This window comes from Vulpes vulpes, chromosome 8, assembly GCF_048418805.1.
Source record: "Vulpes vulpes isolate BD-2025 chromosome 8, VulVul3, whole genome shotgun sequence".
Classification (NCBI taxonomy): Eukaryota; Metazoa; Chordata; class Mammalia; order Carnivora; family Canidae; genus Vulpes; species Vulpes vulpes.
Genome location: NC_132787.1, coordinates 56,624,004 through 56,651,023, shown reverse-complemented (window position 1 = coordinate 56,651,023; position 27,020 = coordinate 56,624,004). Strand labels below are relative to the sequence as shown.

Below are 27,020 nucleotides of genomic sequence, written 5' to 3'. Positions count from 1 at the left end.
TAAAATCTTAAAAAAACAAAAACAAAAACAGACATTGCCTAGTCCCTTCTGGTTAAGAATTTTGTCCATCCCCTGTTGTGATAGAATTGGTCATTAACATCAGACTCACAGTTGTTCTGTGTGTTTGCAAGAACATTTTAAAATATCATGCCCCTACCAGGCTATAAGATACATGAAGTTAAGGACTCATGTGCAAGGCTGTATTCCCATGGCCCAGTGCATGGTAGCTGCTCAATAAGTATTTTCTGAGGAAGCAATAAATTTGTATCTATTAACCTTAGTAAGACAAACACAGTAGTGCATGTTCAATTGCTCACAACTGCAATTGATTCTTATTCATACTATTTGTGGTAGTTGTGTTCTATTAAGTTGCTGGGAAAACTAATTCCAAGGAGAAATACAACATGAGGTTCCTTTGAACCTCTAGACAAAGCATTTTCATCAACCAACCCATAACTTTGTTTTCTGTACATTCCTGTTTAAGGATCTCTTATGGTTGACACACTAAGAACTGAACTCATGGCCAATAGCACTGTACAGCTCATGCCTGAATGAATCTTATCTAGCCCACTTATTTCTTCTGCAAGAAACATCACAGCCTTTTTTACATTTAGGAATACTAGATACCACTTTAGTGCTACACCGGGAGCCATTTTAAACAGAGGAATCAACAAAGGACAAAAATGCAAAATAACATGGCACTGAATGAATCAAAAACAGGAAACTTATTTACAGCATGAGAGCTGAAACGAGAGGGCAGAGCGCCACCTTGTTCCATCTCAATTATCTTGCTGTCATTAAGAAAACACAGAACCTCTTTGGTGTGATGGAGAAGAGAGTAATGGACCCAAGAGCCAGTTTACAGTTCACACCTGGGTGCCTCGCAGTTCCCCCAAGTATGTGGGGCCTATTGAAGAACTACTTTCATCTGGGGCTGATTACATAAAGACAGGAGACATTAAGAAGTGTGGCACTAAATAATCACCAAATTATAAAATGCAAGGTTTAGCAGGTACTCCTTGAACACTGAAAAAGACAAATTTGGAACAAATGGAAGATTGTATCTCACAAAGTAAAAATAAAAAACAACAGATGTCACCGGCTTGGAATAGCTTCAGAAGTTCAGAGACATTCACAGGTAGATATCAAGGAAAGGCAGGAAGTGTTATGGGATTCTTAATGCACTGCACTCAATTTTTTTGGACTCTGCAGAAGTGATGTGAAATGCGTGTGTCTCTTGTCCGTCTCTTACCCTGATGGGGGCATGCTGACAATGGTGCCCAGGTTTGTGTAGGGGAGTTTTACCTGAGCAGCTCTCTGGTTAGTAGTAAGCATCCACAGTGCTCACTCTTTCTTTGTGTGTGTGTGTGCGCGCCCAGCTGTCAGGAAACAGGAACAGCTCTGGTTAGTTAGGCTCTCAGGCTCGTTTTATGGGTGACTGTGTCTCTACCATCCCAGGAAACTGCACAAAACTCCTGAGTAAGATTACCTCATCACATAAAAGCCTTCCCGCAGGCTTCCATGTCTTGTGGGCTTAGTGTAAGATTAGTTTCTGACTCTGGGTCTCCTATTTGGTCATTAATGAGGCAATTTGGGACCTGAAACACAATCCTCGATTATATTCAACCTTCCTGGAAAGAGCAAATTAATGTTGTGAAGCAAGGCTAACCAAAGGAAAGATCATTTGGCTGTCCATAAAAAAGTATCATACACAGATTCTCTTAACTCCGATGTCTTTCCTGCTCCTAGGACTCATCAAATAGTTCCCAAATCCTGACTGATCATGTGGTTCTCCTGCTTCAGACCTTACTTCTTTGACACCATAAGCATAAACACACTTTATTTGTCTTTTAGCAATTATGAAGTCTACTGGATGTCAGGGACTGTTCAAGGAGAGAGAATGAATACTGTAATGAACGAAACAGAAAGGTTCATACCCCTGGTTGTTCCTATGTACATATATAAGTATGTCAACAATGTGGTATTTTAACTGGTATGGCACTGGCACTGACCAATCAGAAGTATTAGCCATAGTCTTGGAGTAGGGTTCTGGGAGGGTAGGTAGTATTAACCCTTTAGATTGTATGGAGAACCAGGAAAACTGGGGGAAGGGATAAAGTGCATTTGGAAGACTCAGGATAGCAGCTGTTCTCGTATGGAAGTATTTCAGTACTTTTAACAATTGGTGTGGTTTAATATGAGCCTTGGTAGTAAGTGCCATGGGAAAAATTAAATGGTACAACAAGGCCAAAGTGTGAATACAGGGACTTGTACCAGAAACAGGAGAGAATAATCATGTTTTAGAATGGAACTTCTTTGGGGTTGGGATGCAATAAACAGTGCAAAGGGAGTAGCAAGTGAATGCAGTACCTGAATGTTTTTTTAAGCCACCATGAGCAACAGACTTTGTTTTTATAGCATTCTGTGAAAATAAAATACCCTTAATCTTACTGTTTACCTGAAGTGAGTCATGATCTCAAGGTCCTGATGTAAAGAATGAGGGTATGTAAACAACAGATGCTTTATAGGAGGAAATAAAAATTAGTAATGTCTGATTTTAATGTCTAAATATTTAATAACTCTCTCTCATGGTCTTAACAGGAGACCATGGTATAGAATGTACCGTCCTAAGTAAATGACAAGAAGTAGAAACAGCAGAAGGCCTGTCCTGAGTAACATACTAGATTCAGATTTGGTTGGTCTTTAGGCAATAAAGAGTGAATATTTCCTTCCCAACTGTATTTCCGAAGACAAAAAACAGCATATTAGTCTTAATAGGCTGTGGTTTCTCACTTTTCATGTTGAAGCACTTGGGCTTAATAAAAGTCGTTTTTAAGTAATAATTTTTGAGAAAGTGACTTGTAAGGGGATCAAGAGTTTTAAGAAGTATGTCTGGGGGCTATGGGTGCCTATAGAGAAGAAAACATTTTAGGCCTTGTTTAGGTTCCTTAATATCATGATTTCAGGAAAAAGAAAGAAATAAGACATCTCCAAATCCTGTTTCCATGCTTATGAGAATAATATTATTCAGAGTATGTGAACAGCATCTTCTTTCAATAGTTTGTCAAATACTTAAGGTTTCTTGGTTTGAGATTTATCTGGAGAAATGATCCAGACCTTTACAATGTTTCTCAGAGGTGTCCCTGACCTATGAAAAGATTAAGAACCACTGGCATAATGGAAAAATTCATTCATTCATTCATTCATCCATCCATCCATCCATCCATCCATCCATCCATCCATCCATCCATTCATTCCACAAGCATTTATGCACTATTATATATCAGGTACTAGTCTAGGCTAGGGATATAGCACAGAATGAGTCCAGGTCTCTATTTTCAGAGTCTGTATTCTACTGAGAGGGCTGGAAGGGTTTATGGGAGTCAAACACCTTAGATACTGGTATTGTAAACTGAAGCAGGTTATTTGTCTCTCTGAATCTCCATTTCTTCATCTGTAAAGTAGGAATAAAGAAGGTAAGAACAAAAATGATTCAACTATCCAGCACAAAGGTATAAATTCAACAAATAATTATTATCAAGCTCCCACCACCAGGAGGAAGTAGTTAAGGTCAGAGAGATATCACTACTTCATTTTAATAGATAAAAAAGTTAAGCTTAAAGGGATTACATGGATTGTGTTAGGCAAGGGAGTGCTTAACATAGCTGTGATCTGGGCTAGCTAGTTGATAGGTTGACTGGCTCTTGATTTTCTTCTTCCACATTCCTTTCCTTACTTAGACCTCTGCTGGATTCATCAGCTTTAAAGAACCATTGAATTATTTATTTAAAACAGGGGTTGGCAAACTATGGCCCACTGCCTGTTTTTATATGGCCCTCAAGCTAAGTGTAGCTTTTACAGTTTTAATTGGCCAAAAACAAAGAGAAATAGTATTCTGTTATACTTGAAAAATCATTTGAACTTTAAATTCCAGTCTCCATAAATAGTCTTATTGGAATACAGGCATGCCCATTTGCTCAAGTATTGTCTATGACTGCTTTCCTGCTACAGCAGCAGAGCTGAATGGTTGTGACAGAGACCATATGGCCTGAAAAACCTAAAATACTTATGATCTGGCCCTTTACCTAAAAAGTTTGCCAACCTTCGCTTTAAAATGTCATTCTCTCTTGAAAGAAAGACACACCAAATACATTATACATTTTCTGAGTTGGGAATGTGACATAATTTAAAAATTAAAGAGCCAAGTGTATCTGGTAAGTCTGGAAAGTGAGACACTTTGATCACAGCAATTAGAATATTTAAATAAGACAAAAGCTAATATTTATGAGACTTTCAGAGTATGAAGTCATTTGATCTTCACAATAACCCTAAGAGATAAGTGCTCTTTACATATGAGAAAGCTGAAATTCAAAGAGGTTGGGAAACAAACAAACAAACAAACAAAAAACCAAAGAGGTTGGGAAACACATCCAGGTCACATAGCTAGTAAATGGCTGAGCCTATGCTTCTAAAGCCATATAATGAATAGCCCAATAGTGGAAGTAAGACACTCTATATAGGTAGATTCACCGAATCTTCTCTGCCTTTCCAAAACCTATTCCCTAAAATTACCTTGTGGCTAGTTTCTTTATTTCTCCAAGGTCCTTCTTTTCCTTCTGTAAAATGGGGAAAATACCTAGGTTGCAAGTTTACTGTAAGAATTAGATATTTACAATGCCTGGTATCCTGTAAATGACAGCTGCTGTTATTTCATTTGTGTTGTGCAGGAAATGTTTTTCTAAGATGCGTGTGTAGCAATCTGCTAAGGCAACTCTGGAAGCAGGGGAAGGTGGCAGCTATGAGACAAAAAAGATAGTTAAATACATTCCTTTGTCCCTGGAAGGCCCTGCAATCATCCCAGGCTGCCAGTTGCTTAAATTGGGCAGCTTATTCTCCTGGAGAGGGTTTTTGCACCCATGGTGAAGGAAAGGAGCAATAAATGCTGCTGAGGTTGGGATAAGGGGGTTGGCAATCCATTCTCAATGGTCAGTTCTTTAGAGCTGATGGACAGTGCTCGCTTCCATACAAAGGGTGGGCCCTACGTAAGCATCGACATCGGCATGGGGACAGAAAGCAGCTATCATGCTGGTTAGGAAAGAGGGGAAGCAACACTTGAGAGGTTAAGGGAGAATAAGTGGTTGCAAGTTGTACTCTAGAAGAAGAAACTGGAAAGGAGGAAGAAACTGGGAAGACTGAGCCCTAGGAAAGGGCGATGCCACTGCTTTGAACCACAGGTGTTTTTGCCTGGTCACCAACCCAGGGGTTTCTCTCTCACCCGGGACCAAAGAGCCATTCCTTTCTTAGTGTGGGCCAGGCACTGTGCTGAGTGTTGCGACTATACTTTCTCAGGTCTTTCTCACAACTGTCCTGTGAAGTAGCTATGGCTAGCAACACTTTATAGATATGAAAACAGACTCAGAAGAGCTAGGTGACTCCATACCCAGAACAACACTGCTAGTAAGTAAGCATCAGTCAGGATTTGAATATAGTGTTTTGACATCTATGCCATGGCCCTTTCAATTACTCCTCAGTTGCTACCTATGGCTAGTGACTTATGGGTATTAATTAATTCAACAAGTATTTGTTGAGACACTGTTCTCCTAATAAGTGCAACCTGGAGACATGGCTTAGGGGGAGGACATACTGCAGTCAAGCCCAAACAACACAGGAGGGAGGGTGGAGGAGAGTGGGAATGGAGGATGACTGGTAATGGGTATGGGGCCTCCCTTTAGGGTGTTGAAAATGTTCTACAAGTAGATAGTGGTGATGGTTGTACAACACCAAGCATACTAAGAACTACTGAACTATACACTTTAAATGGGTGAATTTTATATGTCAGTTACTTTTCAAATAAAGCTGCTAAAAAAAAAATAAAGAGAAAATTAAAAGATGAACATACCAAAAAAAATCGATATACTCCACAAAATTAGAACAGAAATAGGCATAGTCATGAGAGCTTTTATATCCAAAAGAATATAATATAGGATGGTATTATATTACAATTTGATTTTGGTACATGTCACAATAAATTAAAAACATAAAAAACCAAGCAAACAAAAAATCCTAGACACAGTGTTTTTACCCTATGCCATTCCACTACTGTGAACTAAAAAAAAAAAAGCAGCGGCGGGGGGGGGGGGTTCTTGCCTTTTTCTCACTTCTTGTGCAATTTCCAAGGGGGTAATATGAGGCTCCAAACTGAATTATCTAGGACAGCATTTTCCATAGCAACAAGATGGATTCAACAAGGAAATGTTAGCACCTCATAGTTCTGGTCTTGCACTAAGTGCACAAAGAAAACAAGTGTGCAGCATGTCTGGGCTTCACTGACAAAATTGTGTTGATTGATAACCTCTGCAGCTAATTCCTGAATTCTGGTCCTCCCCTAGAACTTGGCTGAGCAAGTGCAACTTAGGTAAAAAAAAAATAAATGATAAATAATAGATTAAAAAGAAAACACAAAAACTTCTTGAGAGGCCAGAAGAGGGAACGTCAAAGCCAAGCAGCTGGTGGACAGTTAAACCAAAGGGCTATAGCTATAGATGGCAGAAGGTCATTCTGAAACTACGTACAACATACATGATCTGGCTATGAGTCCAACCTGCCTTCACCTGCCTGAGCCTCTACCTCCTCCTGTGTTTGAGAACCAATGCCCCACTTTATAAGAAGCTTTAATGCCTACTTTACACCCTATTCATAGATTCATAGATTACACCCTACCTACAATGTTTTTTTAAAAAATCAATGTTATAATTTACAATAAGCATTTCAAAGTGAAAATGTCGTCAGACATTATCTAACCTAGAAGACATAATGGAATAGTCAGATGCTTAGTATACCTCCTTATGAAAAATAAATTTGGATTTTAAAGAGGAAAAAGGCCATTCCACCCAAAGTCATAATAAACTGGTCTTAAATCAAGCAACAGACTGCTAAGTGGAGGAAATCAGGTAGAATGAGGATTTATCTGTAATGTGAAGCCAGGACAATTTTCTTATGCTGTGCTACGGGATGAGGCAGTGAGGTATCACACAGGACATACCTTCTATACTAATATCCCACATGTATGGAGAGCCATGCATTCCCTGAACTTAAAGATCTTGCAGATGGGTTAGGGATGCTGGATCAGAAATTCAGTCATTTCCAAAACATAGGTTATTATTAGGCTTCTATAAATATTTTTTAAAACAGACTTTACAAAATTCAGTGATAGCCTCACATTTCATGTACCTCCACTACCTTAATAATGTGTGCAAGTATGTTTTAGTAAGTAGGGAAAGAATTTGAATTTGATACATACTATCTCTGTTAATAAATGAGTTCCTCTTACAACTCTCTCCTGCTATCTTCTCCTAGCACACAGTTAGGAAAAAAAACTGCCAAGAGTAAAAAGCCCAGCCAGAGGTATGCTTGTTCATTTTTCAGAACTCCAAAACTTATTTTAGAAAGCTAAGAAAAGATAGAAGACTTACTTGAAACTATTTTAAAGGACAGAACAATTTTTAAAAATGGGTTTCACAGGTGAAAATTAAGATGTTTGCAGACTATTTCTCAGAACTATCAAGGATTATAATAGTGGTGGGTGGAAAATTCTTTTTTATGCAACAAAGCTGCATTGAGATTCAGGAAGATCTCATGTTATCATTAGTTACAGATGATAAATGTGCAAGAGCACAGTAATGTACAAGTTGAGCCTAATGATTCTAATATCCTTTTACTGGACTACAACCTAGCATGGCAGCCTTTAAAAAAATATTTACCTTGTGTCAATTTCCTAGCACATTACACAACTGTTTAAAAAAAAATTAGCCACTGCCCACCTCCAGAGAAGCATCATTAATTTTAGAGTAAGAACTTTTGAGAAAATACAATTTAAAATTAAATAACTTTTTAAATAAGCAACTTATATTCCTGTTTTATATTACTTTTATGAGTATAAGCTCTGAAGTAGGACTTAGATTTGAATCCTGATTCTCTCACTCAATATATAAGACAACATATATAAAGCACTTAGCAAAGTTGAAGGCACATAGTAAGTCCTCAAATGTTAGTTATTATTATTATTTCTAATAATAATTAGAAGGGAGCAATGGTAGCTCCCTTTTATAAACACTTACTATATGCATGCTTTATAAGTATTATTGCATTTATTTCTCTTAATTATTCAATAAGATTATCTGTTTAACACCTGACAACCCTGAGGTTCAGAAAAGGCTGAGAAACCTGCTCAAGGTCAGAACCCCAATGTGTGAAGAACCAAAGCATCAATGCTAGCTAACCATCATTAAAAATTCTTGTGTGTGTGGGAAGGGAGGAGTGAATTTGAGTGAGTGAGTGTGTGTGTGTGTGTGTGTGTGTGTGTATTTAGTAGGGGATCCACAGGTATTCTCTGACAATTAGACATTTCTCATGATGATAGAAAACTTAAAAATAATTAATATAATGTTTTGATTATCAATTTATTGACATACCTGCCTTAAAACCAAATATGGCCAGGACGTTTCAGTGCCTAGGTTTGCATTTATGTTCACTTGCACAGTGAAGTCAGGTTCTGCTTTAGCTGTGGGAGGCTTATGGAGAACATGGAGAACAGAGAAAGTATTTCCCTTAATAGGGAAAGGATGCAGTCAAGCTAGATGAAGACCATACATCACTATGTACTAAACAAATGAAAGAGTCTGAACTGAGAAACAGAATGGGAGAACTGAGTCACCACATGGCACACAGCACATGGCAGGTGCATGCTGACCTCAAAAGAACCTGTACTACAGTGTTCCATGCCATAATCACGGTACAAGTGACCGTTTTGTTTTGGTAAAATGTCATCATCCATCATATTTCACTAATTTTTTTTCTAAATTTCGTTAGTTTTGCTTTTATCTATTTATAAATTTCTTTGGGTTTATACTTGTGCAACAGCTATAAGCATAAAGCATTATATGTAGCTTTATGTTTACATATACTTAGTTAACATAATAAAGAATGGAAATAAAAACACAGGAACTAAGAGAGCCTTCCTCAGTCAAAGGGGATGTGCATTATTCAAACTGAGAAACACTGCTCAGTACTGTCCTGCTTGTGTGCGTGGGCATCAGCAGGCATCTACTTCATAGGATTTTTTCTTAAAATAATTTTATTTATTCATGAGAGACATAGAAGAGAGGCAGAGACATAAGCAGAGGGAGAAACAGACTTCCCATGGGGAGCCTGATGCAGGACTTGATCCCAGGCCCCTGGGATCACAACCTGAGCCAAAGGTAGATGTTCAACCACTGAGCCACCCAGGAGCCTGGATTTGTAGGATTAAAAGAGATAATGAATGTGAGTGCCTGGCCCACAGAAGGGATTATGGCAGTTATGTCTCCTTTCCTCAAAATAAGGAAAATATAGAAGCTGAATATAATCTAGGCTCTTTTATTTGTGGTCTTGGGACCAGGAGTATTGAAAATCATCTGAGCTTGTTAGAAACTGAGAATCCCAGGCTCTACACCAGAGCTACTACTATATCAGAATCTGCATTTTAACATACTGCCAGCCAATTTAATATATGTACATTAAAGTTTGAGAAGCACTAGTCTAGATCCCCATAAAGAAGGCTGACAGTAAAATTTACTGCATTTTGTACTACTACTGTAGCTTAGTCTCAGTGATTAGAGAAAAGCTAGGTGTAAATGATAAAACAGAATGTGCCACCTTGGGGTTCGATATAAACGTTACTATTTTACTACTGTTTCATCATAAGCTATACTTACACAGAGTGGGATTCTCTTTAAATGGTATCTAACTTCTAACTCAGAAAGACCAAAATACATTTTTAAATGCAATATATACATTCTAAATAAACAAATTTTAAAATCATGTTAATAAAAATTTTAGGTCTCCTGTGCCCAATAGTAAATAAAATCAGTTATGTATGTTAAGCTCATATTAAATATTTTGGCCCACAAGAACTGGTCTGACAAAGTACTGGCTCAGTTTATGATGACTATGTGCTTATACTAGCAAAACACTGCAAAAAAAAAAAAAAAAAAGTGTAACCGTGCATACAAAATGTGTTCATTTTAACTGTTCAATAAAAATATTAGGTCACATTCAGTAGTTATGATTTTGTTAGTGTAATTCACCTAGAGAATATCTGCTTTTCTCCTTGAACTCAGTGGCCCTATACATTTAATGCTTACTTCACTTAAAAAGATTTGAGACTGTTCCTGGAAGCAAAGAAAACAAAATTAACAACTAATATCCAAGAAAGCCACTGATATAGAAAATGACCTTAAAAAAAAAAAAAAAAAAAAAAAAAGAAAATGACCTTAATATTATCAGCTTAAGGGCTATTTTGATAGAATCAAAGCTTCAACTATGTTATTTATTGCTCTATGTTCTCTACATATGGGCCATAGAAACCACATTCAAAGAATGTAATGCAAAGTGGATTACCATGTGTCTATACACATATATAATCATGTACATATGTAGGAAGGCACACATGTGTTTGTTTATACATGCATATGTATATATGGTTTGGCCTAATAGGCAATTCTTATAATTTCTGGGTTTCTGATATGACCTAGATCACAGGTAGAGTCCTCCTTTAATCCTTCATGGCTTCTGGCAATCCTGAACCAAAAGTCAATCATATACCATTAGGTATGCTATTAGTGCCAATATAGGTAGAACACTCAAGTGTGTGTTAATTACAATTACCGTAACTTATGAGGACAACAATCTGAAACTCACTGGTCAACTCCAAGTTTAGAGGTGTATATCCTATCTTGTAGTCTTTTGGGTCTTTAATACAATCAATCCACTGTTCTTAGAACCATACAATCCTTTTCTTTCTACTACCTAAAATTCCAGTAATTTCTATTCACATGTTGATCTATATAAACTCTCTAATACATACACAGACAATCGGGAAACACAGAGTGATTTTTAGCTTATACTGAAACTACATTTTATCACTTTCCATTAGGTATTGCAAAGAAATGAAACCATTACCTACAGTTTGGATTCAGTGAATGATATTCTCAGCAAATAGAAAACAGGTAGAAATAGGCAAGCCATGTTTTTCTAAACAACTGTTTACACTTGTCCCTCTCTAGAAATGCAAGATATATTAATCCTTCCAGATTTCAGATATTTGATAAAAAAATTTATACCCATTTTCCTATCAAAAATATTCTAAAAATCCTGTTCTTTAGTCTCAAACTAATTGGATCCCTTCGGAAAAATAAACATAATAGAGCACCAGCCAATGAAATAAGATGTGTATTAAAGAAAATCTTGAATTACTTGGTCTCTAAGCCTTAAGAGTCTAATGAAGACAGTTTTTTTCAAGAGGTTATTTTCACTATCAAGAAAATTGGATATAGATGAGTTAAGAAGAATCCAAATAGATGCTGAAGAAATGTACTTGTGTAAGAAAATCCTATTATGCCTTGTATGAATTAATGAATTCACCTAATATTTTGTAACTTGTTTCTTCCTCAATTCAACTAGCATTTGGCATGACCAAAGTTTAATTAAGTACTTGGTAGTGTTTTGAATTAACATCAGATGCTAGTACTCATCTCCACCCAGTCATCCTTTTATCCTCTAATGTGTCTCTGAGAATGGCATGTGTTCTCCAGGCAACCCAACCTTTTGACAAAGGCAGATATATACCGAACGTTACATAATCATTTCACTCTCAAGGTCACTGTATTCCTTTGGTAGGACTTAATCCTTCAAACAACTATATTACATAACACTTTAGACAGTTATAAAAGCATGAACTTGGTCCCATACCAAATTTAGTTTCACTGAGAAGTGCAGCTCTTATCTTTTGTCACATTAAATTATGAAATGTGGTTGGTGTGTATATATATATATATATATATATATATATATATATATATATAGTTCCATACTACCTTTATACCCTAGGACATCAATTGAACTAGAACCTACTATAATATAGAAGCCTGCTTGTGTTATTAGACATTCATATACTCATATGAATATGGCAAAGGGACGTTCTTTCAAAATTATTGCCTGTAAGAAATGGTGCAAATCAATTATCTTCCTTTCAAATGGCAAAGTAGCTTGCAGCCTCTATTATCTATAGAGGAAATGATTCAGGCCAGATGCCAATTTGAGATAGTCCACTTACAAAAAGGAAAAGTTGGCATATTTTTATAACTGCTCTTAGTGCAAAGATACCTCAAATATGATCTAACAATAAATAGACTGGAAATGATGAAGCTAATTTTTCAGATTTTTAAAGCTCAAAGCTTAAGGGATATAAAGTAGTGCTGTTTAAGAGGAAGGTTACTAGTAGACATCTGACTGGCTGTCTGGATCTGATGACCTAAGTAACATACAGGAAACCCTTATCAAATAAGCATATACAAGGATAAGTGGCTTTGATTTCTGACACAAAGCAAATGTGCCCATTTCATGCAAAAGATATGAGTGCTTATCAAAGAAACATAAAGCCCCTTCTTGTCTGCACTGGAAAATAGAGGATGGGGCTAATCCAACTTGAGGGGGATTTCTCTGTCATAAAAGATGTATGTTTCCTTTATCCACTGAAGAATTAATATGGGCACAGAGGAAAAAGATCTTTGGAAGCACTGACCCTGAACACATTAGAACAGAAGAGCTCTACTTTTTCTTCTCTAAACTGCCAATGTACATGACGGAGTGAGAGAGATGGGGGCGGGGATGTAGGAATCAAAAGGAATATGAAGACACCCAGATGGAAATGATACTGGTTTGACCTCAATTCAAGAAGAAATGTTTAAAATGGCTAACAGATGCCTCTTGTTAAAAGTGTAGCACTGGGAGAGGAGTAGGCCAGAAGAAATTCTGGACAAAGCAGGAAGGAGGTCCTCAGGGTTGGGGTTTTTCAGTAACAACTCTTGTCCCAAGACAAGAAAAGTCACTCAAAAGGTGCCAAGGACAAGAGGAGTGCCTGGTAGTACCCTGAAGTACTTTTATTATCATTTTAAAAACCAATTGAGGTGACACCTACAGGAACTCCCCTAGCATTCTGCATCCAGAACACCAAAAGCCCTTTCTAAATGCCAGCCTTCTATACCTCTGTGAGGTTGGTATCACAATTCTAATTTTTATTCATGAGCGAGCTAAGGCACAAATAGAGCCTGAGTGGTAACAGCAGTCTGGAATTCTGTGCACTGCAACACACTTCCTCCATTTGGACGTAGGTAAATCAAGAGAAACTGCGAAGAAATGTCCTGAGAGGGAGGAGCTGTAAAGCCCAACAAAATCACAACTCTGGGGAGACAGCACTCTCTCTAAAGGCTCACTGAAAATTGAGTCTAGGAGATGCTTTTCACTTAAGAGTACTGATGAGTGCAATCCTTTAGAAGAAGGACACCAAATTACCCGTGATTATAGGAAAAAGGTGGAAGATACAGTCTTCTTGTTTTCCCCCACTGTTGAGACTAGAATAGTGGCAATCTTAACAAATCATATAATGCAAAATCTTAACCTTAACTGGTGTAGTAAAACGCTAAGACCTGTATTTTCCTAATGATTTTGATGCTTTGATCAGATACGTTCCCACATCCTTAATCCCAGACAATTCTTTTTTATCATAACTAAATTATCTATATCAAACATAATGCCAGGATCTGAAGCAAACAATGCATATGGTCAGCATACATTGGTTCTATATATTTTGAGAAACATTTAAGTACACAAAGGAAGCGTGCAATGTTAAAGAGATGGCATGAACAATATTGGTGGCTTGTCTAATGGAAAATCCAGTGTCCTTTCAGGAAACTGAAGATACTTAAAAGTTGCTCCCCAATTTCTATGAACAACCCTCTAAAAATGAACATTTTCATTTGATACAAATATACAAATTTAAAAGAAGCGTGCAGTTCAGAATGGCCTACCATTTTCAGATTGCTTATGTGCCAGAAAATATACAGTCAATAAAAAAATACCAGAGAGGTGGGGACAAAAGGCTCTCTGGATCTGAACAGCAAAAATGAATTTCACTTCAATAGGTAGCAATTTGTGGAGAAAGTCATGTCCTTGGAAAACAGTAGCACTAAAAGATGGCAGGTCACAAATCTGGTGATGGGGGATAAGATGCATAGTAAGGCCCATTTTCCTGTGGAAGAAAAAAAAGATAAGAACATTAAATAATTTAATTTAAATGGGAATGTGAAAGAAAAGGATTTATAGTCAATGAGATCGTGTATGTACAATGTCTAGCACATGCCTGACCCTGAACAAGGTGCTCAGCCTTCAGAACAGCTCCACTGCAGTCAGCCAGAGCTGGTGTAGAGTAAGCAGAGGTAATCAGGATAATATTTTTAAATAACATTATTACTTGCTGGATATTCTATATGCCTGATACTTTATAACAGCACTTTTCTTTCATTATCCCTTTATATCCTCACATAATGCTATGAGGTAGGTAACATCCTCTTTTTACAGAAGAAACTGATGATCACACAGCTTACATAACTCACCGAAGTTCACGTCATAGTGACCAGAAGTGCCTGAATTTCAATCCTCATGTATTCAAATTTAATGCCCAGTTTATTTTGTTAGACTGGGTTGTCTCACTGTGTGCCAAATCTTAATATAGAATGATGGGACAAAACAGAAGAGTAAGGGCAAATTTTCTGACTTCATTTGGCTAACTTCATCTTAATAAAAATGAAGACAGTTAACTTTATGGTAGATGGACATCTGATTACATTTATGGGACTTAGGATTCATTTCTCATTTTTAAGGAAAGTATCTGACAAATTGTGTTTTAGTAAACCATAAACAGAAATGCTTAGCATTAATGTAGGTAATAGGAATGGAGAATGAGAGATGAAAATAGCAATGCTTTGGGGCACCTGGGTGGCTCAGTTAGTTAAGGGTCTGCTTCTGGCTCAGGTCATGATTCCAGGGTCCTGGGACTGAGCCCCACATTGGGCTCCCTACTTAGTGGGGAGTTTGCTTCTCCCTTTTCCCCTGCCTGTGCTCTCTCTCTCTCAAATAAATAAATAAGATCTTAAAAAAAAAAGAAAAGAAAGAAAATAGCAGTGCTTTGTGGTATATTTACATTATTTGTTATGAAGGGAGCATTCACTCTAACTGGTTTTGAACATGGTAGGTGGTTAAATGTTATTTGAGTAACTAAGGGAATCAAAAACGTTTTTTTTTTTTTTTTTAGAGACAGGGTGAGCAATGTAGGGGGTAGGGGAGGAAAGGAGGGAGGGACAGAGGGAAGGAGAATCTCAAGCAGACTCCACACTGAGTGTGGAGCCCAACATAGGGTTGGATCTCACAACCTGGAGATCATGACCTGAGCGGAAATCAAGAGTCCCACGCTTAATCAACTGTGCTGGCAGGTGCCCCTAAAAGCTCTGAAATTTTTCAGAGCAGATGCTCTGGAGTAAGATTGATCCTGGGACCATAGCCAGGAAAATAAGAGAAGATCTAGGAAAATTTACTTTCTGATTATAAATCTGACCAGGTATTAAAAAGATTTTTTAAAATTAGGTAGAAACAAATCCCAGGATTGGTTGCATTTCAGGATACTTGAAAAAAAATTAATGAAAACTTTTTTTTTTGTACTTCAGAGTTTCCTATCAAGATCTGTTATACTAACCACTCCTATATCCTCACCATGCATGGAAACGAGGCTTAAGAAACATGCCTGAAGAGATAACTCTATTTTGAAGTTCATCTGAAAAGAAATGGTTCACTATCCATCCTAAAGATTTCTCCATTCCATTCTACAACCATATGTTTTTAGGTTTCTACTATCTACATTAAATTGTGATAAAGTAAGAAGGGCGAATCTAATTCTTAATGCTATGAAATAGAGCTTTTTATATTAGTCTCACACTGTGCAAAAGACTGCTGAGCAATCTATTTTCTCTATTTCTGGAAATAGTCTTAGAACTATGAAGAACTTTTGCCAAATTTGTATACTCTCTTCTTTGACTAAATCTTGTATCTGTAAGAATGCTGACCAAGAGCCTTTCTGAAATGGTCTCTGTAACATTTTGATATAGATAGATAAAAATTATCTTCTAATCACCTTCAAAGGTTCCTTGCATTCCTATAAAACTTATGTCACTATTCTAAGTCACCCAAGACCTAGAAAATAGAAGCCCACTGAAACCAGCCAACAATGACACATCATGCCCTGTCTTTTCCACTACATGCAAGGCACAACTGAACATGATAATAAATTAACCAACTCCATACTCAATTCCTTTTCTCTGATTCTATTTTTCATTTCTCCCAGCAAAGGAAAATGTTTCCTTACAAGGTAATATCCAACCACTTACTGGATCTCCACTTCAATGCTCCACGGGGTACCTGAAACCTAGTGTGTCACAAACCACACACCACCAATCTCTTCTCTTCCACTTCCTCCACCCCCTCACCCCAATGTTCTTCCTCCAAAGAACACTGTGGTCGCAATACCATCCATCAAGTTTCCCACAGCAGAAAAAACTTTGGTAGTCATAATAGGCATTCTTCCTCTTTCATCTCCCCTAATGGCTTACTCAGTCACCAAATGCTGTGGATTTTATTTCCTAAAATGTCTACTTCTAAATCACTCTAAGATCTTTGTCATTGCCATTATCACTAACACAGAAAAGCTATTTAATCCTAAGAAAATTAGGCAGAAGTGGTAGAAAAAGGACAATATAAGCAAGGATTGGCTTCAAACCAACAGCAAAAAAATCTCTCACTGAAAAGTTTGTTGGGGTCCTCTATTAGGACAATGCATTTTCCTAGTTACTGTAGGAAAAGAATGTTGTGATACTATCAAGTTTACTAAAACCTGCTAATTGCATTAATATCATCTTATAATAAAAGGATGCTGTGCTCGCAAGCAGTGTCCTATAGAATAGTTAAGCTACTATACTAGGTAAGGGGGGGACTCCTGGTACTTCTTACCCTGGCATCATATTCAAGGACAAAAGGAGGAAAGTCAATCTGTTCTGGTGATATGGCAGAGAATAGCTGGTGGAGGCTGTCCACATGGTGGATTTTGTCCTTCAGTCCTGAGACAGAAAAGGTGGTAAAAAACCACGTTGATACCTGATTAATAGAAGAGAAAAACAACTTAAGCCAGTGGCCAAAGTTACAAATACAAATATGATTTTGAAGATTTATGCTAGATAGAAACTATAATTCAAAATTGAAACCTATGTCCGAAAAAGCCTTTAATAAGCAATGATTTTTAAAGTGTGGGTTGTAATTCATCAGTGAATACAGCAGTTTAATGGATTATGAACAGTAGTAAAAACAATAAAAAAGGAAACACAGCAGAGTAACATTGTAAGGCTGAGCAAAGTGTTGCATGAAGCTTTTGTTTCTGTTAGGTGTCTATCCTATGTGTGTAGTATGTTGTCATGCGATACATGCTTCTTACTGTGGGCAAAACCCCTATACTATTTGGTAGAGTAATTGATTCATTGGTACTCTGAAAATGGTTAACATCTCCAAATTCACAAACTCTTTTTTTCAAGTGAGACTGAAAATAAAGTTTTGCCAATATTTGATACATTACATTTATTTTTCAGTTGACACCTGGCATGTGGTTTCTTTCTTAGTCAGTCAAAGCAAATCTTCTGTGGGTCTGTAGCCACCTTTGCTCATTTCACTTTATAACATGCAATCTATAAAAGCTAGTCAGCAAATTTGTTGGCTTCCGAAAAAGCAAAAAATTCTTAGTAGCAAACAATACTGACATAAACCAGGCAACAGCTAGAACTCACAAATTATTGTTCATCTATCTAAATTGCCAATCTAATTAGTTATGTATACCAATGGCTTACACAACAGTTCTGTAAGGTAGGGACAATATTGTTGGTATCTCCATTTTATTTACAGAAGGAAGCATGTATATAAACATGCACACTGGCATAGTGTACGACAAATGCATGTAACTGTATATTATACACACACAACACTCTGGGCATCTGCCACTGATGCCAAACCTATCACATTTACCAGGGGTGTTCCAAGCCTCTCACATATTCCATGCCCCTAAAATGACATATTTCCTTCGTGCCTCCTTATAGAAAAGGCATGAAAGTATAGAGACAACACTGCACTAACTTATCAGTATCCTATCCCAAATCTGCACTTGGTAGAGACTCACTTCCATTATCATTTCTCCCTTACAGCTCTAGATTCTCTCTTCTATTGAGTTTATAACACCTGAAATTTACATTGCATTTTGAACACTGATTTCTATTTCTCAGTATTTCAGTTTCTTATGTCCATTTCCATAATCTCCCTAGGACTTGGCAGACAATCATAGAGTAATAGTCTAAAGTTTTATGAGATACAGACAGAACCATCATTCTCAAAGTATTTGATAAAGAATGAGTAACTAAAGATAGGACTTATTTTACAATGATTTTTTATAGCCTGAGTCACTATTCTATTTTGGCTACACTACCAATGATTGGCACAAGGCCTCAATTATTAACTTTTCCCTCTGCAACGTATCCCCTCCCATTTTACCAAGTTTATTTGGAGAGGGGTGATGGAGAGAAGAGGCACTTGGCCTTGCTACAGCCAGGTAAGTTAACTTATGTAAAATTAAACAGTCGCTTACTTACATACCCCAAATCAGTTTTTGACATCAGCTTCTTTAAAGCACAGGCTGTTACATACCTAATTAACAGAAACTTCTGCAAACTAGATTAGTGAAAACTTCCAGATTAGGAGCTCTACAACCAGCCACAGAGGTAGTTAATAACCAGTAAGAGCTATGAAGAGGTCATAGACATCTTATAGATTCCAGAAAGAGCTTAAGAAAATAAAAAAGATTGTAGAGTCTCAACAGAGAAGCATCTGAAGGCTGTGTTAAGAGATTAAGCATTTGTGCAAGGAGTTAAACATCTACTGGTCATCTATGTACTAAGCACTGAGTTGTAGGTCTTACAGGATAACAAGAATAGAGCCATTCCTTTAAAGGGGGCTTGGACTGTAGTAGAAGAGCTAGATTATTAGCATAAGACTAACAACCAACTAAGACAAAATGTACTAAATGCAATGAATGGCCCACAGAAATATGTGAACACCTACACATACAAGGAGCTTCTGCTCTCTGGAAAAAGGGAGAAAAATACAGAGCTATGAAGGCCTAAGGAGCAAACTTTTGTGCCTTTGTTCTCCTGCCTCAAAACCCTTTTTCCTTGCTGCTTTTGTGTGCCTGGCAATTGTTCTTCAGAGCTCAGATCAAAATTCACCCCAGTTCAGAGGCCTTCTTTGACCACTCTCCACCCAAAACTGGAAAGGAGCTTCTAAATGTTCCAACAGTTTGTTTACTCATGTTACTGTGTAATTAGCATTCTGTATTATATTATCTATGTATATTCTCTATAGACTTGCAAACTCCCCAATGCGGGAAATGTCTTATTTAATACTATATTCATAGTATGTAATTAATGCCCAACAAAAGAAGGAACTTCATATGCACTGGAAGAATTAACAAGTGGAGGAGTAAGATTTTCTGGGTATATTATTATTACTGGGTATTATTAATACTGCTTAGGAATGGTTTCTTCATTCTCCAATAAAAGTACATTGTACTTCAATCTGCGCCTCAGTTTTTTCATCTATAAAATGAGCAAGTTAGAACTACTTGATCTTTAAGGTCCCTCTTTATTGTACAGTTCTATGAAAGGACTCCTGAATATGCTACACTATACAAAATGGGGTGGCGGTGGTAAACTCAATGAGAAGGTTGGGTTGGGGAGACTAGTCAGTGACCTCAGGCATACAATCTGTGAAAGAGAAACACATTTCTCCATCCCAATTTCTGCCATTACCTCCTTCACATCCTCCAGGTATTGGCAAGAGAAAATTACTTCAAGCAGACAGATGGCGAAACCCAGTTAGAAATATTCTGTTTAATGCTGACACTCAGCATTGTCTTCACTTTAAAAAAATTTAGTTTTATATAGCTTAACTTTTAATTCTCAATTATTTGTAGGTCATGAATATACACTTATGTGGATAAACTTGCATTACTTAGTATCTACTATTTTAATGAACTGATGAAAACTTGAAATTTGAAAAAGACTACTGTGATATTTTGTGGGTGTTGGAAATTTTTTCACAAACTATTCACAAATGCAAAGCCATGAACACAGGATCACAAAACAATATAAACTAGGAAAAGACTGTTTACACAACTGTGCACTAAAATAATATACTGGAGCCAGAATCAAGAGTGGGTTTACATTCTGTTAGTTTGCCTTATATTAGTAAACTTTGAAGAAGAAAAATAATACTGATTTATATGAGCAGTCAATTTATTACCATTTTGGGTGGAGTGGCCTGGAAAAGATCTGAGGAGTATCAAAATCAGAACAGTGTGATTCAATTGTTTTACTATCCCTTGATTTCATCTTGTTATTTTATAATTATAAATACCCCATTTAGAGTTTTTGACTTAGTATGAAAGAACAGTGGATTTGATTATACATGGGTTTTATTCTCTCAATCCTCCCTCATTTCCCCCACCCCAAAACATTATGAAGAGGTAGCATAACGCTTTTCACTTTATACATCTGTTCTTCAGCCTCTGCCCAGCCTGCCACTGACTCCTATCTGAAGCAATTCCAGTATGTGACAGCCAAAGCTAGTGGCTCTAACACTGAAATTTCTGGTAATGTGCTTACATCAATGTTGCAAGGTGGATAAGCTATTTATAGACTCTACTGTGGAGGGGGAATTAAAGTCATATCTTAGCAAACAGTGGCTGTGTATTTTTCTAAGTCTGGTACAAAGAAACACTATTCTGATAAATCTGAATTTGTAACAGAAGTAAAGAAAGTTATAAAAATGTCTATTCACTAAAGTTGAAAGAATTTTTACAACCAACACCAGTATAGACACCTCTAAGACAATCATTAATGTTTTCCTTATCACATATCTACCATCACTTATCCGTTGATCCCTCCTACTTTTTTGCTATATTTCTTTTTTTTTTTTTTTTAAGTATTTATTCATGAGAGACAGAGAGAGAGGCAGAGACACAGGTAGAGGGAGAAGCAGGCTCCATGCAGGGAGCCTGACGTAGGACTTGATTACGGGTCCCCAGGATCACGCCCTGGGCTGAAGGCAGCTGCTAAACTGCTGAGCCACCCAGGCCCTTTTTTGTTCTATTTCCAAGTAAATTGCAGCTATCAGTAAGCTGTCCCCAAATACAACATTCGTCTTTCTAACTAGAGTTCAATGTTCGTTCAGTTTCTTTGCTATAAAAATTTACATTTGATGAAGCATACAGATTTTTGGTGTACTTTTGCTGTTTAGGCAAATACATTCTATACATACAGAACTCCTACTCAGATATAAAACATTTTCATTACCCCAGAACGCTCCCTCATGCTCCTCTTCTCTTATGGCCCTCTCCAGAGAGGCAAACAATGTTTTGATTTTTTTCTACCATGGATTAGTTTTGTCTGCTCTAGAATTTCATAAAAATGGAATCATACAGCATGATTTTTATGTAAGGGTTCTTTCCCTCAGCTTAATGTTTAAATTTTAAGATTCCTGTGTGTGGTTTTGTATATCAGTAGTGTGTTTTTTTTTCATTGCCAAGAAACACTCCATCATAAAAATATACTAGAGCTTACTTATTCATAATCCTATTGATGGACACCTGGGCTGTTTCTAGTCTTTGGCTGCTATGACCAAAGCCGCTATGAACATTCTTATAGAATTCTTCTTTGGCACATATGTTTTTATTTCATTTGGGTAAATACTTAGCAGTGACACTGATGGCCCACAGACAAGGTATATATTTAGTTTATAAGAGATTTTCATAACTCTTTTCAAAGTACTTGCACAGTTTCCAATTCCTACTTATGATGTAGGAGAATTCCAGCTGCTTCACGTCACTGGCAACATTGGCATTGCCAGTCTTTTAAATTTTGGCTATTCTGATGGAAGTGTAGTGGTCTCTCACTGCAGTTTTTAAAAAATGTGTCTTTTAATTAAGATGTAATTGATACACAATGCACTGCACATAACTGAAGTATACAATTTGTTAAGTTTTGGTATATCCATACACCCATGAAAATGGTTTCATATCATAATCAAGAAAAAGGACATAGCCATCACTCCCAAAGGTTCTCAGTATCCTTTGTAATTCCTCTCTCCCACCCCTTTTCCCTGTCAGAAGTAATCACTGCTCTACTTCCTATAATTACACATTAGTTTGTATGCCCTGGAATTTTATATGAATGAAACAATGTGTTATACTTGTCTGGCTTCTTTTACTCAGCATAATTATTTTGAGATTCATTTGTGTTGCTGCATGTATTAACAGTTCATTCTTTTTTACTACTGAGTTGTATTCCAAACTATGGTATAGATATACCATAGTTTGGTTATTAATTCTTCCAGTGATGGGTATGCCGTTATTTCCAGTTTTGGACTATAAGCATCTGTATAGAAGTCTTTGTATGGATATACTTTCATTTGTCTCAGATAAATACTAGGAGTGGAATGGCTGGTCACATGGTAGGTATACCTTTACTTCTATAAATAAACTGCCAAATTGTGTTCCAAGGTTTCTATAACTCGGATCACTGATCCAAATATAAAATGTTATAGCATATGAGAATACTAGCTCTACATTCTCACCAACATTTGATATGGTCAGTCTTTAGCCATTCTAACGGGAGTGCAATTGTATATCATTCGATTTAATTTGCACTTTCCTAATGACTAATTATGTTAAACATCTTTCTACGTGCTTATCTGACAATGTATGTTTTCTTTGGGGAAATATTTGCATAAATCTTCTGCCATTTCTAAATTGAGTTGTATCCTTCTTAGTGATTTTTGAGATTTCTTTATTTATTCTAAAGAGAAATCCTTTATCAGATAAATGCTTTATTTACAACGATTTTCTCTCTGGCTGTGAGTTGTCTTTTTACTTTACTTTCTTAACCATCTTTAAAAAGGCAGACGTTTTTAATTTTGATGAGGTCTAATTTCTTTTACGGATTGTGCTTTGGTGTTGTATCTAAGAAATCTCTGTTTTATTCAAAGTCACAAAGCTTTCTCTCTTATATTTTCTTTTTAGAAGTTTAATAGATTTACATTTTATAAGTTAGGTCTTTGATCAATTTCCAGTTAGTTTCCATGTGATGCAAGACATGGATCAAAGTTCATTTTTTTTTTTTTTTTGCATATGGATATCTAATCGCTCCAGTATCATTTATTGAACAGACTGTTCTGACTTTGCACTCTTCTCAAGTACTAATTATCTATATATACATGCGACTATTTCTAGATTTTCTATTCTGCTCCACTGATCTATATGTCTATCTTTATCCCAATACTTTGCAATATCTTGAGTACTGTAGCTTTAGAATAAGCTTTGAAAGCAGGGAGTGTTGGTCTTCCAACTTTGGTTTTCTTTTAAAATAGTTCTATTTAAATTCTTTGGATTTTTATCGGTCAATTTCTACAAAAAAAGCTTGCTGAAATTTTGGTTGCCATTGAATCAACACATTGAACAAGCACAGAATTTCACAATGTTAAGTCTTCCAGTCCAAAATATGTCTTCCTTTACTTAGGTCTCCTTTAATTTCTCTCATGAATGTCTTGTACAGTGCACAAGTCTTCCACGTCTTTGGTCATATTTATCCTTAAGTATTCAATATATTTTGATGCTAGTATAAATAATATTACTTTTAAAATTTCAATTGGATTGTTTGTTGCTAAAATATACAATTGATTTTTAAATAGTTATTTTAAACCCTGAAATCTTGAAAAAACTTACTCATTAATTCTATTAGTTTTTCTGAGGATACTACAGAGTTTCCTACATAGATGTTCAGTCATCTGTGAATAAAGACAGTATTATTTACTCCGCTCTATATCTAGAGGCATTTTATATCTTTTTCTTGCCATATTACTTACCCTGGTTAGAACTTCTGGTACAATACTGAATAAAAGTGGGGAGAGCACACATTCTTGTAAAGATATGCTAAAAACCAAGCTAATCCTTCTGTTTATCTCCATTAAAGAAAAAAATTTCAGTAGCTACCAGATGAACAAAATATAAATGGATGATGAGATGTGGGGAAATAGTCACGTACTATCTCTAAGTGCTACAGAAAGAAAAAATCAGCTACCCACCGAGTGTAACAAAATAGTGGAAAAGCTGATAATAGACAGTATCTGATAAGACCATGTAATCAGAACTTAACTGAACAGAACAGGAAAAGCCCTTCATTTAACGAACTGTTCCAACACTACATTTTTTTTAAAGCCTGGCCAAACAGTATTCTCATAAGCATAATTAGCACTTACTAAGGGACCAAAAGGAAATTTGTAACTTTTAAAAAAATTACTTAAAATATTTCATGCAAATTTTAAAGATAGTATTTGGATGAGAAATTCAATAATTTTGTAAACAATGAGAAATCGAGAAATCCCAAAGTGAAAACCATTCTTTCAGTGAAGTCTTCATTCATCTCTTAATTATGAAGTGTAATGAAGACTTTTTACTACTTATCTTACTTAATTCCTCCACAGTGTTTTAAAATAAAGACTGCTTCTACTGTCTTTGATGCTTTTCTTGTCCACTGGCTCCCAGAGCATTAGTCAATCTTGGCTCTTCTGCTGATTTTTAGATTACTTCTCCTTGATCTCCTTCCTTGATCCCAGGGCTTTCTCTTTAGTTGTCCTCTTTGCAACTTAATTCATTAACATATTTAAAGAGTGAAAGCTCTATTTACTTGATGGGGACTCTCAAATTGATATCCCAATCCATGATCTCCTTTATCTGATGACACTTGGGAGTCATGGATGACATAGTCATTTCTCTCACCCCTACTCATCTAATAAATAACTATATCCTGGGCTTTATGCTGAAATAAATCCTCTTTTTCTCCAAATCCCACTGATATAATCAGGGTTTGGCATTTTTTTGTTTTGATTTGTTTTGCCTAGACCCGAGGTTGGTCAACTTTTGCAAAAGGCCCTAAAGTATAAATTTTAGGCTTCTTACATTACCACTCTAAGAAAATGTCATTAGGCAGGCCTGAAGAAACAGTGCTACACTGGAGGCAGGATGAACTGAAATAGAGGCACTGGGACCAATGGCACAGGCATGGATTGGGATGACAGTAAGCACACAGAACTGATGTAATATGTTTGCCTGGTTCCTGGCTTAGGCACCTGAAGGGCAGTGGTCCCATTTACTAAGATAGGAAACATAAACAGAAGTTTGAGATTGAGTAGGGGAAGAGGACATAAGTAGTCTGTTTTTAAAATGTTGAACTCCAGGTACCTGTAAGACATGTAAGTGAAGGATCTAATCAACAGCTCAATATGCATGTCTAAGCACAGGAATGATGATGATGATAATGGGAATGTTTACTGAGTTTTTATTATAGGTCAGGTAATGTTTTAAGCATTTTGCACATATTAATTTTATCCTTCCAATAACCCTACAAGGTGGGCACTATTATTATAACCACTTTACAGAAGATGAAATTAATGCACAGAGAGCTTCCATAACTTGCCTGAGATGATAAACTGGTAGTTGGTAGAGTTGGGATTAGTAACTCATTCCCTGAGTCTTGGGCCTATTGGCTTCACTGTCTCCCCTGACATGTGTTTGGGAACTGCATATAATTTTGAGGGTTGTTGAAGACACAGGAATGAAAGAAGGTGATGAAAGAATGAAAGAAAAGGATGAGAGCTTGGGAACATTAATACTCAAAGGATGAGCAGAGAGAAGGCACAGCACAGGGGACTGAGAGGTAGCAGCTAGAAGTGGGAGAAAACTCGGCAAAGTAAGTTTCAAGGAAGCCAAGACAAAGTGTTTCAAGGAAGAAGGGACCATCTGTGATCAAGGCTGCAGGGAAAACAGGTAGGATAAAGATGATCAGTGGTTTTGCTGCAAGTAGCTTTAGTTGTCAGAGTGGGATTTGAACCAGAATTTAAGGTATCCAGAAAATGGAAGACAATGAACATAGATTGTAGATCATACTAAAAATTTTAGTTGTTAAGAGGAAGAGAGAGAAGTGAAGGCTTTACTATGTTTAAAAGTGGGTGATTTAGATCCAGAAAAATGGGAGGAGAAAGATAAAAAATAGTCCTGAGGAGATGGAAATATATTGTGTAGTTATGAGTGGAGACTCTACAATTAAAATGTCTAGATTTAAACCCAGCCTCTGCTACTTAATAGTTGCTTACCTTGGAAAAGTTATTTAAACTCTCAAACATCAATTTCTTTGCCTGTAAAATGGGCATAATACTACTATCTCCTTTGTAGATCTAAGACATAAGCAAGATAACCCATGGGAAGAGCTGGAACATACTAAGTGCTTAGAAAACATTAGCTATTATTACTATGAGATCCAGATCACAGCTAGAGGGGCTGCTCTTCATTAAGAAGAAACACAATTTTATGACAGAAAAGGAAGCAATGATAGGAACAGATGGCAGGTAAGTCTGGGGGAGAAAACAGCTCTTTACTGATGTTTTAAATTTCTTGGTTAAGAACAAGGCCAGATCAACATCTGGAATGAGGATCTGCTGGTAGGAATGGGCTTGAGGACAGTGGAGAGCCCTGCTGGGACACAGTCCAGTGAAATAACACAGGCCCCTTACCAGTGAAAGGCTCCATAAGTCTGCTTAGAAGCCCAAAATCACATGGCTCTAAGACTTCTCCACCTGTGCTCAGCAACCCAGATATGGGAGTGAAGAAAGCAGAGTTATGAAATATCTCATGACCAGGTTTTGATGGGCAAGGGTGATGAAAGAATAAGAGATCACAGGTTATTTTAGGCATTAACAGCAATGACTGAAATGACAGAACATGAGTTTTAGGCTGGATAGATAAGGAAATAAAGACAAAAAAAAAGATATTTTCAGAAGGACTAAAAGAGTATATGTCTTGATTAAGTCAAGATGTAAGACTGGATATTATGGAGAGTAAAAGAGCAAGCTAGCTGTATTCTAACTCCCACAAGTCTTGCAGGCTAACACAAGGT

General features: G+C 36.7%; 1 protein-coding gene across 3 annotated transcripts in view; it reads right to left on the bottom strand.

The window, feature by feature from the left end:
- Positions 1 to 13,656: 13,656 nt before the first annotated feature.
- GDAP2 (ganglioside induced differentiation associated protein 2) overlaps positions 13,657 to 27,020 on the bottom strand; it is a 59,623-nt gene continuing 46,259 nt past the window's right edge. For all 3 annotated transcript variants that reach the window (XM_025994650.2, XM_025994651.2, XM_072766780.1), the window contains exons 13-14: positions 16,933 to 17,076; positions 13,657 to 14,125 (exon numbers count right to left, since the gene is read on the bottom strand). In XM_025994650.2, coding sequence (XP_025850435.1) covers positions 14,078 to 14,125; positions 16,933 to 17,076 — 192 coding nt within the window. In that variant the 3' untranslated portion in view covers positions 13,657 to 14,077. The remainder of the gene's footprint in view (positions 14,126 to 16,932; positions 17,077 to 27,020) is intronic.